The sequence below is a fragment of the Cnephaeus nilssonii genome, assembly GCF_951640355.1.
Source record: "Cnephaeus nilssonii genome assembly, chromosome: 7".
In the NCBI taxonomy this organism is placed as follows: domain Eukaryota; kingdom Metazoa; phylum Chordata; class Mammalia; order Chiroptera; family Vespertilionidae; genus Cnephaeus; species Cnephaeus nilssonii.
The window spans coordinates 25,886,969-25,900,481 of NC_137078.1; the positions used below are offsets into that span (position 1 = coordinate 25,886,969).

Sequence of the window (13,513 nt, forward strand, 5' to 3'; positions counted from 1 at the left end):
GCCCTTCCAAGGGATCCCCCTGGACCTTGAAGTCCCTGAGGCCAGGGTCCCATCTTACTCACTCATCCCTGTATCCGTATGCTCAGTGTTCAAACCATATTTTCAAAATGGAGAAAAAAAGTGCAGCTCCATATCCCTTATCTATAACCCATGGGGCTACGTGTGTCTTAAAATTCAGAATATTTCGGATTTTAGAAATTTCACACACTATATGTGACCACTGGCGGGATCTGGGACAGCAATCCCTAGTAAAATACATGGACAATTCTACAGTTAAACTTATGGATAGTAACATTAAGTAAGTAAATAAAGATTATACTAGTAAATATAGATAAAAGACTAGAGATAGCCGCATGAGAGTTTAGGTGAGAGTTTACCAACAAGTGTGCTATGAAGAAAAAAAGCACTTTGGGAGTTTGGGGGTTTTGGAATCACAGGTAAGGGATTGTGAGTCGCAATTTCTATGAAGGCCTCTAACACAGTTGTGAGATTACAGCACTGACTTACTGTGAAAAAAAACCCACAAAAAACAAAAAAACAAACAAACTCCATTCATTCAGTTACTACATATTGATGACCATGCTGAGAATTTGGAGGACCCCTGGTGGAGACCTGGATCCATAATGGGCTCTTGGCACTTAAGTGCCAACTCAGGGAGATTAGAGAGAGGTGCAGACGAAAGAAAATAGCCCTGGAGAAAGGGTTCAGAGGGAGTTCCACTCCCTTCCAGCCAGTTATTTTTGGGAGAGCACAAGACCAACTTGGCAGACATCCACAGGCTAGGAAAGGTGTCATAAAAAAGAGTTCCATGCTTAAATGCTGGGTTATATGGCATTTCTCAATGTTATCCAGTCAAAAAATCCTCTTTCCTTTCACTTTTTCAAATGAAGTGTCTTACTGTTGTCCCAAACTATGTGCCTCTCAAGGGCAGTAACCATGCTATAACAAATAATCATAAACGTAGAGGCTTAAAACAACACATTTAGCTTATACTTCTGGTGGCCAGAAGTCCAGAATGTGTCTCATTAGGCTAAAACCAAGGTGTCAGCAGGGCTGCACTCCTTCTGGAGGCTCTAGGGGAGAATCTGTTTCTTTGCCTTTTCCAGTTTCCATAGCTGCCCACATTCCTGGGTTCATGGCCCTTCCTCCACCTCCAAGCAAGCAACGGCCACTGAAGTCTTTCTCATGCTGCATCAGTCTGACTCTGACTCTGGTTCTCCTATCTGCCTCTTTCACTTGTAAGGAGCTTGTGATTACATCAGACCCACCTGGATAATCTCCCCATCTCAAAATATTAATAACTTAACCACATCTGCAAAATCCCTTTGCCTTGTAAGGTAACATGTGCAAATTTTTGGAATTAGGACCTGACATATTTGGGTGAAGGGGGGGGGGGGCAGTGAGGCAATATTCTATTTACAACAATATCTAAATTCCTTTTGCATCCCCAGCATCTACTGTAGTGCCAGACACATAGCAGAGGCTTAAAATGTCTCATTCATATTACTTAAATGTCTCCAACCATCAGTTTCCTCATTTTGAAACAGATTTAAAAAAATACCTAGTATGAACCGTACACAAAATAATGCAAGAGAGAGTGGCCTGAAAACTATAAAGAAACCTAAATATGATGATAATATCCCACAGACTAGCAGCAGGGGATACACACATCCATTTGTGAAAGCGCTAGTCTATATATCTAAAAGGCTAATATGCCAAGTGTCCCCTTGGGAGTTCAACTGTGAGACTGGGAGTTTGCTCACTCACTATGATGTGCGCTGACCACCAGGGAGCGGCAGGGAACATGGTGGGCAACCAGCTGTGGCGGCGGCAGCGGCAGCTGCAGGGGGCTGAGGGAGCGAGGGAAGGAGGAGGTGGGGAGGCGGGGAACCTGATCGCTGGCCAGGCCTAAGGACCTTACCTGTGCACGAATTTCGTGCATCGGGCCTCTAGTATATAATAAGGAAAGACAGCAGGATGCTAAGAGAATTCCATTCAACTCAATAAGTCATTATGGAAAAGAGCCAGTTGCTGGAGGATCACAACCATGTTATCGTGTGGCCTTGAGGTAGTCTAGTTTGACATACTACATAACTCAGTGTCCAAATCGAAGGAGGCAATGGTAATATTTACTCTGGGACAAAAGTACCAATCAGAACTTTTTTCAGGCTAACAGAACACATGGTCACCCCAAGTACAGCACAGCGGTGAGCCTGGGCTCTGTGGCCAGATTGCCTGTACCCAAATCTAAGATCCACACTTAGAGCTTTGTGACCCTGGACACATTATGTAACTGCTCTCTGCCTTGGTTCCCTCATCTGCAAATGGAGTAACAGACCCCTTTCGCAACGCTAATGTGAGGATCAGATGACCTGCGACACAGAACATTCAGGATAATGCCTGGCACATTGCAAGAGGTCAATAAGAGTTAGTGATCATTACACTTCAAGGCCATACTCTAAATTCCCACAATTCACAGCACAGAATCTTCAGTGTTTCCCCACAATTCCAGCCAGCAGGCAAAGGGCTGGCATGGCTCAGCACCCGTAGACAGGTCTCTAGGACGGCTGACAGTCTCTTCCTTGGTACCTGCTACCTCACACTCCCATTTCTGCTTTCCCATCCTGGTTCCTGAGCTCATTTTGGAATGCAGAGCTGTAGTGCCAGCCTGGCTCCTAACATGCTTTGTCACGAAACATAGCAAAATCCTTTATTAGAATGGGAGATTAACTCCTAAAGCAGCAGTCTTTGCAGCGAGTACGCCTATGTCCATTGGAAAGAGGGGGTGGTATTTTACTTCTAATTTTAAACTGGTGTATACTAAAATTCTAATCTGCTAACAACATTTTAAAATCCCAGCTGCACAGACATGTTCCTGAATAGATTAACTCTTGTCACCTTCTGTCCCAAACAAACCCCAAGTTATATGTTGCAAGACAAAAATGTTACAAGTACAAAACTAAACTGCTTTCTGCTGAACTTGGCATAAAGATAATGATTATACTGTTTATATGAATTATAAAAACAATAGCTACAACAATTAATTTTACTCAGTGCATACTATGTGCCAGGCATTGTTCTAAGCACACTGTGGGCATTTAATCCCAAACAATTCCATGAAGTAGGTACGGTTATTATCCCCATATTACAGATGAGAAAAATGAAGCACAGAGAGGTGAAATCACTTGCCTATGATACTTAAAGATGTAATAAGTGGTGGAGGCAGGACTAACCTCAGGCAGTCTGGCCTGAGTACACCCTCTTAAAGGCAAACTCTCCTGCCTCTCCTGCTGTAAAGCAGGGAGACTTCCTCTTGCACAGCAGGAGCCACCTGGGACACTGCACTCCTGGAAGACAAGTCCTCACTGTCTGTGCCAGTGCTGCGTGCTCCGTGAGGATGCCTTTATCTCCTTTGTCTCCCTGGCAAACTCCTACACATCTGCCCCACTCTGCTTCCAGCCCTCACTGCCTCACTGGGCACACTGTAGGTCCTCGAGGCACATAGTGAGATTTCCGTTTGGCACGTTATTCAATAACTGGTAAGTGTTGTTGTTTTTTGAAGTACTGATGTTTAAACAGTATTAGCCTTATGAAGAGATTCAAAGCAGATTTTCTTTTCAGCGTTAGCTCCCTGAGTTAATTTACTATATGATTTTATTTATGGAATTGTGATTTGCACTTACCTAAGACTACATTACAAAGAATGATACACTAAATATCTGTAGACTGTTTGAGCAGGGCTGCACCTCGTAGCTTGAATAACTTCACGCGTCTCAATCGAGGAAGCTGTTGTTTTTCCTCGGCGCCGTTTACTAAAGCGGGATAGACTCCAAACCACCTGTGATCAGAGCCGTCTGACCCCCAGCCACACAGGCCACTGGATGTGATGCTCCAGGGCAGCACAGCCACCTTACTTGTTAATGTTGCTGCCTTCTTTCAGTCGCTCTCCGGCGGCTCCTGTTTTGGACACTCTTTCGCTTCCAGCCAGGTCCACCAAGCTGACCTTACTGACTTTCTCTCCAGAGTTCTAGGTGTAGGGAACAAGAGAGAAACAATGCATGTGAACACAGAAACCGAATGATTTCTACATATATGTCAGCACTGTAACTGAGGGCAACCGAGCAGCCATCCACTACAGCGAGGCAAATGTCTCAAGATTTGAAACGGTCAGAGTTATCTGGACTAGCAACTTATAGGCAAAATTTAAGTTGGTGCAGTACTGAAGCATTTTGTATGGCAGCTGGGAAGCAATCCAGAACGCATCCAGGAAGCTGGAGATTTTACGTGCCTATGAGGAAATACTAGGGCACGAGGATTCTTGTGCATTCAGGCAAACTCCACTCCCTCTCCTTTTGAGAAAGTGCTTCTTTTGAGAAAGTGCTCTTTAGGCTAAATGTTGTGGTTTCCTCTTTAATATCCCTTAATGACAGTGAGGTAGACTCAGTTGCTTTTAGGTGAATTTCAGTATGGAAGAATACATATTAAAAGCTGTCTGGTGACATCATGATGCTCTTCAGGGAGTTCACACAAGAAATTCAATTAAAAAAAGTTATATACAGGCTGTCCTCAAAAATGTATACACACATTTGAGAACATATAGTTTGTTTATTAAAATGCATTTTATTTTCAAAATTGAGCTATCAGTTGTTAAAGTGTGTATACATTTTGGGGGACACCCTGTATTAAGAAAGACCTAAGAAATTAAATGATTTAAGCAAAGTACGTAGAAGAGCCCGCACAAAATTTTCAGCTGCTAAATCTAACCACAAGACCCATCACCCATGCTTAAGATCTTTTACTGCCAGCAAAGGGTCTGCTCAGTTCCTCACCCCAGACTGCAAGTCATAAAGTGTCTGTGTGACTATGATGTTGAACACAGCGTGCGAGCGGCTACTTTCTTCATTCATGTTGGTAGCAGCTACCGTCCGAGACTTATTTCCCTCAGACATCAGTGACTCAATATCCTAAAGGCAAAGCACGAGGAAAACATTATTAGCAAAAACATATGACCACGGTCCTGCCCACCAGGTGTATGCATTAATTATGATCCTCTGACGCGTTCGCCACCACCCTTCCATAAAAACCTCCCCTTCCTTCACCGAGCATGGTCCAGCTTCCTCCTCCCTCGGTGCTTTCTAGTATATGAAATGTTCCCCCTTCTTTCTGACCCACAATTGTCTTCTTTCTCTGTTAATTACCAATTTTTCCCTTTGCAAGTTACTAGGGAACAAAAGAGCTAATATTTATTGAGCACTCCAGATGTGCAATAATGGTGATTATCTTACTTTATTCGAACTCTCTGGGCTTAACAACTCTAGCTATGTACGCTCACTTATTTGCCTCTATCCTCCAATACTATGGCTCTCCAGGGAATTTTCCTTATTCACCTTTGTACACCTGCCTTACAACACTTGGAACCCATGGATGCTTATGCAATGTTTGATGAATGAACCTTATAAAGGACACTGAAGTTCACAGAGCGATCACTCCAACAAGTCTAGTACCCATCTGAAAAATGCCTTCATTTAAATGGCTAGAGAGTTATCTCACGGATTAATTTTAGTCATGCCGAGAGATGACAGGATAGGCACAACACAGAGATAGCAAAACTAAATTTAGGGGTGTATTCGCTCATTCATTCATTGGCTTTCTTCAGCAACAGGTAGCAGTTTGGTTATGAGATTTCCAAAGCAATGACAATAAAAACAAAGGAACAACATCAAGTCAGGATGTAAGAAGGCATAAAAATCAAGAAGTAGGAAAATGGAGAGAGGACTGATTCCGAAAAACAGAAGAAACGGAAGAGTGAAAAGTAATGGAAACTAAGGCAGGGGACCCTATCAAAGAGAAAGGGTTGAGTTAACTACCAAATATTCTTAACATTTGTCCTGATGGACATCAGTGGCAACCTTAAGTAGAATAGTGTCAACACAGTGGTATTAGCAAAAATATTCAGAAGCTCAAAACGCTGGGCCTCTTAGCCATACTGTGATGCCTTCACCACAAAGCAGGCTGAGGAGTGTGATGAAAGGCCCTTTTTTCTGTTTGGGGTGTGTTGACACTGGGTTTTGGAGACCATGAATGATATCAATATGCTCTAAAGCATTCACATAAAAATCAACATCACTTACATACTTCAATTTACTGTCAGTTATTTAATGACATTTTAAAATAAAAACACTTACCTCAAAACTAGTGACAGCCAGTTGGGATAAACCATCTACATATGGTCCCAAAACTTTATGCTCTCGAACTTTAAGAGACTGTCTACTCCTTCAGGAGAAAGAAAAAAGGAATGAATGGACAAAACTTGGAGGCTTTTCTTTCTTTTTAAGTATTCATAAACCAAGATGGCAGTTTCAAAATAATTTTTTTAATAATAAAAAAATGTCCTAAAAGCTACTTTATTTAGACCAGCAAGATAGCATTCTTTTTCAGAAATGTCTTTTATACTCTGACTTCTATTTAAAGTAACTTACTATTTTAAAATTTCTATCTCCTCTTCCAAACTAAACAGCCAGCACACAGAATACTAGGTTAGGCCAACTTGCTTTAGTAGATGAACTTCACAGTAGGAAAAAAAAAGAAGACAGAGCAAAGAACATTCCAGAATTGAATTTAACAACTCAAGGCTATTTTATAAATAAACACATTCTCAGTAAATATCTTAATATTTGGACCACACAGTAAACAATATTGAAGTGTTTTGTTTTATTTTTAATTTACTCTTCCAAGTCTGTATTGATTTATGCTTCTTCAATGCTGACAATTTCATACAGAAAGTGATATTACAGTATAGCAGTAGCTTGCAGTTACTGATATTTATCTTGTCTTTAGAATTGCCTCTGTTGGTGAAGATTTTAGGGCTCTTTTAAATTTTAAATGGCAAACCTGGTGTGGGACCCATTTGAACAGTGTATCAACAGGTAATTGAGATGAAAGCAAAGCAATACAGATTATGACTATATTGTAATGTCACCTTTTTCATGGCATCAGATATTAATCACCTTTCAAATCAAGAGTCAGTGCTTGGCATCACTCAAGTGTGGAAAAAAGGACCTAAGAACCACTGGTGCTTCCCAAGGTCTTCTAAGAACATTTCAGTTTTCCCACTTAATCTTACAACCCTACAAAACAGGTATTACTAACTTAAATGATGGAAAATTCAATGTGACAATGAGCAATTCTTCTATACTCTAAACAGGGGCAGACCAAACGCACACATTTACAAGGGTGACTTTGATGCACACAGACCCGGAACTCAGCTCACTCTGCTTGCACAACCAGAGACTCTTTAATACTACTCATGAGCAAGAAAAAGTCAAGTTAGCACAATATCAAGTGCCTGTGATGGCATCTGACATCTGGAATTCTTGAACACTGCTGCTGGGATGGGAACTGGTACAATCACTTTGGAAAACAGTCCAACAGTACCAGAAAAGTTAAAGATTCAGTATCTTTGATCTATAACTCCACCCCTAGATGTATTCCTTAAGAACTCATGCATTTGTACACCAGGAGAACTGTACGAGAATGCTCAGAGCAGCACTGCAATGGTAAAAAGTGACAACTACACAAATGACAGGAGATGGGATAAATAAATTATGGTATAATCATACAACAGGATACTAAAGAGTAGTAAAAAGTAATGCCTTATTACTTAATATATCAGAATGAATGGATCATTGAGTAAGTCAACAAAGGACACGTATAACTATGATGTCACTTACACAAAGTTAAAAATATGCAAAAGTATGCATTAACTTTAAAGAAGATGAAGATAAGAAGGGGTAGTGAATAGAATGGGATCCAAGAGGAACAAATAGGAGGCTTCAAAAATATTGGTCATGTTCTATTTATTAAAGAACATGGTGAGTAGGATAGTCTTTGGTTTTATTATTCTTTATATCTTACATGTGTTATAAATGTTCTTCCATATGCATTAAATAGTTCATAAACATTTCCTATGGCTGGGTTACTCCTTACTACCCATAATTTTGATCTTATTCCTTCGATTATACCCTTAATAATATAGCTGCTAAAAGCACCTAAAATATTTTTAGTAACAAGAGAAAGTGTTCATTACGTTACACAGAAAATTCAGAATATTGAACTATATTTAGAGAAAGACTTCAACACACACACACACACACACACACACACACACACACACCATAAATTTGAAATACAGGATCAAAATGCACCAAAGTATTAACAGTGGTTATTTTTGAGTGGTGGGATTATAGGTTGTTTTTATTTCTTCTTACATTTTGCCTATTTTCTAAATTTTATATATAAATATATGTTCCTTAAATCAGTAAAAATTTTTTAATTAAAAAGTTAATAGTCCTCTCCTTCTATGAATCAAACTCATCTTTTTTTTTATCACCTAGTTTTTAAAAAATATAGATGCATGGGTTTTCCCCTATGTCTACTGAATCCTAGCCTATGTGGGTGGGGCTCGGGCCGGTGTGTCCTTAAAAGCCCTCCCCTTGATCCCAATGCACAGCCTGGGAAGAGAATAACTTGCCTGGACTGGGCGATTTCAATCCTTCAACTACTTTATCTCCAATTTAGAGGTGCTGCTTTCCAACGTAAATGGAAGGACCAATGTGTCTTTTTTTTTTTTTTAAATCCTCACCTGAGGATATTTTCATTGATTTTTTAGAGAGAGAAGGGAGGGAGGTGGGGGGAGGGAAGGAGGGAGGGAGAGAGGGAGAGAGGGGGTGGGGGAGAGAGAGAGAGAGAGAGAGAGAGAGAGAGAGAGATCTGTTGCCTCCCATACATACCCTGACCAGGGATCAAACCTGCAACCTAGCTATGTGCATTGACCAGGAATTGAACCCCTGACCTTCTGGTGTACAGGACGATACTCCAAACAACTGAGCCACACCAGACAGGGCGAATGTATCATTCTAACTCAATTTTTATGAATAAACCATGGTGGCCAAAATAATACAAATAGCAAAAACAACTTTTTTAAATGGCATATATAAGCAACATTATACATGAATATGGTATAAACCAGCGGTCGCCAACTGGTGGTGCTTGAGGTCTGAAAGGCTGGTGACCACTGGTATAAACTATGTATACTGGGCATACGAACTGGCTTGGAGAGCTGATGATTTCTCAGTAATTAAACGGAAACCAGAGTAGTGACCAAGGCTCAAATAAAATATTCACTTGAAGTTTTAACTTTAGGATCATTTAAAATTATTACCTCTAGTACAAGCTTAATTTCACCCACTAACTTACCCTTTGGGGTCTAAAAGATCTCGAACTTTCTCATTATAAATTTCCATATAGGAGACTTCCACTTTAAAGGTCTGTGACTCATTTTGCTCCAGAGAGATCCTTTTAAATAAAGCACAGCAGAGCCTTGGGATGAGGCCCAGCTGCTCAGCATTGCCCATCATAGAGAAGGATTTTCCTGAGCCTGGAGAAGAGCAAGCAGAAAGAAAGGAGGATAAAAAAGGAAGCAAAATGTAATGATTCCACCATGTAAGTCTTCTACATATACCAGCCAAGGTCACACAGTGGAAGAGGCAAACTTGACCCCCAAGCCCAACCCTCAAACAATAAGGCTACTATTCTTTCCTTTTCTAAAAATGTTCTTTATTGTTGAAAGTATTACAGATGTCCCCTTTCCCCTCCCCGCATTGACCCCTTCCACCCTGCTCCCCAGACCAAGGCTACTATTCTTTCTATTACACTCCTGCCCTCTAGTTTCACTCTCATTGTGAGATCCAGAGGGCACCTCATTTACAGGTGGAAAACACAAATATAACCACTGTAAACAGCAACTATATAGTATCAAGTAACATTAACAGCATTTACCCCAAACTATTTTGTTTGTGAAAGTGCTTTGATATACAGTCTCTTATCTGAGTATCCTAGTTGTCCAGTAATGTAACCAGAGGCAGTATTGTTATGATTGATTGATTTATTCTAACTTTATAGTTGAAATCATGGTGGCTCAGAGAATTAATGGCTGAGACACTAGTATGTTTTTGTTTTACTTGTTTCAACCAACTGTGCCATGAGCCTAGGTGTAGTAATCATTCATCATTTCTGTATCCCTGTGACAGTCCTCTGTATAGGATACCAAGAGTTTTAAAAATAGTTTTTACTATAACATTTGTACTGAGAAAATGGTAATTATTTTTCTAGTTCAAATACAGGTTAAAGCTATAATTTAGGAAAATGACATTTAATAGTTTGAAACTAGGTTTGCTCATTAACACTAAAATTACTCAATTACCGAAACTGTTGAATTGTCAAAAAGAGGGTTCCTTTTGATCACCTAATTCCTAATTCAGTTAAACCACAAAGGCAGAAGCATTTTTTTCTGTTGCTTCCCAAGGTGTTTTCTATTTCTATGCTTTAAGAAATGCACATGTAATATCATTGACTGTAAATAAAAGCAAGGACTTACCTGTCTGTCCATATGCAAAAATACAAGCGTTATACCCCTGAAAGGCTTTTTCAAGAATTCCTTCCCCAAGGCACTTGAAAACCACCTCTTGACCTACAAAAGAAAAAAAAAAGTTTCTTGATTTATTTGTATTAATAACTGAGTCTCAGTTACCAGCATTCTCTAACTTCAAAAAGATGTTAAAAGTGAATTATTGTGTGCCTTCTATGTGTAGGACCAAGTATTACTAGCTTAATGCATGAAATTTTATTTATTCTTCTTAACTATAGCTCCGTACCTAGATCGATTTATGATTCTACCTACTGCTTCCTTCTAAGGCATTTCTCTAGGCATTAAAGTTTCCTTCCCATTAGTAGTCCATACGGAAGCATCATTTAAATTTGGTTTCATTTCTTCTCATGAGTTAGCATTAAAATGTCATGAATTCTCTTATGTCCCCATCTGGATTCTGAACTAGATTCTCAAGATGAGGAACCACGCCATACACGTTTTGGTATATGCATGTACCTCTGCACCTAGCATGGAGGTAAGTACCTGCCAGGTGCTTTGAAGCCGTTTATTGCTGGTGGAGGTGATGAGTTGAGCACAGACACCGCTCACCTGTGTTCTCATGGGGATTCAGGGACAAGCTCTCTTTGGTGAGCCTGTCTACAGCTTACTGCAGCTCTTGGGGGAGTTCTGTCATTTAGTATAAATATTACAATAGCATCCATAGCATCCAGCTGAAGAGTAACAGTCTGAAAATCTTTTTAAACACTTAAGGTTTCTTTTGCTACTCTTTGAAATTGGTGACATTCATTCCACCATGATTAAGAGAATGAAAATGGTGCTCTCCTTCTGCCGTGCTCTTACAGTCCTCAGAACATCCACTATTACAGCCTTTGCAGAAACTACTGGTTTAAGTACCACTTGCCTCCATTGGCATGATACCCCCTGATTGATGTCAGAGACTATAATCTGTTTGTCTTTGTAATCCTGGTGCCTAGTATAAAATGTTTAATTAATATTTATTGAAAGAATGAGCCCATTTAACCTTTCTATCCTACATGACAATTCCTTTTACATTTGAAAATAATGCAACATAATAAAAGCTTTTGGGCCCTACCCGGTTTGGCTCAGGGGATAGTTTCGGACTGTGGACCGAAGGGTCTTGGGTTTGATTCTGGTCAAGGGCACATACCTTGGTTGCAGGCTCCTCCCTGGACAGGCCCTGGTCGGGGCACATGCGGGAGGCAACCAATCGATGTGTCTCTCTCACATTGATCTTTCCCTCTCTCTTCCACTCTCCCTAAAAATCAATGAAAAAATATCCTCGGATGAGGATTAACAAACAAAACATAAATAAATAAATAAATAAATAAATAAATAAATAAATGGATGGATGGCTTTTGGGTATATGTTCTTCTTTTATGCAAAGTTGGATCTGATTTTAGCAGTTCCTTGTTATACTATGACATATGTTGGTTGCAGAATCGAACTCTTTAAAATGTGTAAATGTGAAACAAAATATAGTATTTTCAACGCTTAGACTGACATAAACTAAAATTTTGACAACATGAGCTATAGCTGGACTGAGGAAATAGGTATTTTCACAAGCTGTTGTAAGAATAAACAAAGGCAGCCATTGTGAAGGAAAACCTAACAGCACTTATGAAAGGAATCTTCCCTCATTGTCTGACCCACTGTGAGACATCTAGCCTAGAGACACAAGGGACTCTTGTAAAGGATGCTCATGGCAGCATTATTTATTCTACTATAAGTTGGAATCAAGTGAAATGCCCATTTGTAAGGGAGTAGATAAAGTGTGACTATTTTATATGATGTAATATTACAAGTCATGTAAAAACAAGCAGATAAACCTACAAATTTGTGTATAAACAATGCTAGAATTCAAAAACATTGTTGAATAAAAGAAGTCATGTTAAGACTGTAGTACATATAATGTAAAAGCTTACATCAAATAGTGTGTGTGTGTGAGAGAGAGAAATCTATGGATACTAAAGTAAAAATAATATGAATTGGAAGGAAATTTACCAAATTTATATACCAAATTTATATAACCTTACTTCACTATTTCTGACTTCTAACAACCTAGCACAGAGCCTGGTACCTAAGAGGTATTCAAAACATGCTGGTGGAATACGTGGACTTTTTTTTTTTTTCTTAAGTACAATTATAAGAGGCTTTGCTAAACACACCATTTGTTGAGAAGACTACCTAAAGAAGAATAAGGTATTGTCAAAATTACTATCTACTAAACACTCTTTCAAAACTGCTTTTATGTTAAAGCTTATGAAGAAAATATTTGACCCACCCTGTTGCTGACTTTTCATACACATCAATATTTTTCCCCATACATTTTCTCAAAGGACCTTCCTTATTCCATAGGTATTTCCCAGGTCCATGCCAAGAGGCTGGCCTTACATCTAGAGCTGAGTGCTGTGGTGTAGAAGACTGGGAATTAAACACAGGCTTGTGAGAACTGAATGTGGTCCTCACAAGTGCCATTTGAAGGCATTCTAAAAGAACCACTCTCTTGGCACACGGAGATGACTGGAACAATCCCTTTTGATCATCCACAGTGGTTAACCAGTCCCCAGGAAGAGTGGGGTGAGGGTGGAGACAAGAGATGCTTTAGATTTGGATAGTCCAACATCCTGACAATACTCATGACTTCAATTCTTATTTTTATGTATTTATTTATTTTTAAGACAGTAAGTTATTTTTTATTTTATAATGTTTATTGTTTGAAGTATTACGTATGTCTCCTTTTTCGCCCATTGACCTCTCCCTGGCCATTCCCACCACCCAGCACATGCCCTCACCCCCCTACTGTCTGTGTCCATGGGTTATGCATACAAGTCCTTTGGTTGATCTCTCAAACACCACCGCCCCCCCCCCCCCCGGCCTTCCCTCTGAGGTTGGACGGTCTGTTCAATGCTTCTATGTCTCAGGATCTATTTTTGTTCATCAGTTTATGTTGTTCATTATATTACACAAATGAGTGATATCATTTATCTTTCTCTGGCTTATTTCGCTTAGCATAATGCTCTCCAGGCCCATCCATGCTGTTGCAAA

General features: G+C 39.7%; 1 protein-coding gene across 4 annotated transcripts in view; it reads right to left on the bottom strand.

Annotated features, from left to right (window-relative positions):
- The window catches only part of KIF13A (kinesin family member 13A), a 208,699-nt gene that overhangs the window by 69,475 nt on the left and 125,711 nt on the right, over positions 1-13,513 (bottom strand). For all 4 annotated transcript variants that reach the window (XM_079776435.1, XM_079776433.1, XM_079776436.1 and 1 more), the window contains exons 5-9: positions 10,436-10,528; positions 9,256-9,436; positions 6,186-6,273; positions 4,830-4,964; positions 3,915-4,027 (exon numbers count right to left, since the gene is read on the bottom strand). In XM_079776435.1, the coding sequence (XP_079632561.1) occupies positions 3,915-4,027; positions 4,830-4,964; positions 6,186-6,273; positions 9,256-9,436; positions 10,436-10,528 (610 nt within the window). The remainder of the gene's footprint in view (positions 1-3,914; positions 4,028-4,829; positions 4,965-6,185; positions 6,274-9,255; positions 9,437-10,435; positions 10,529-13,513) is intronic.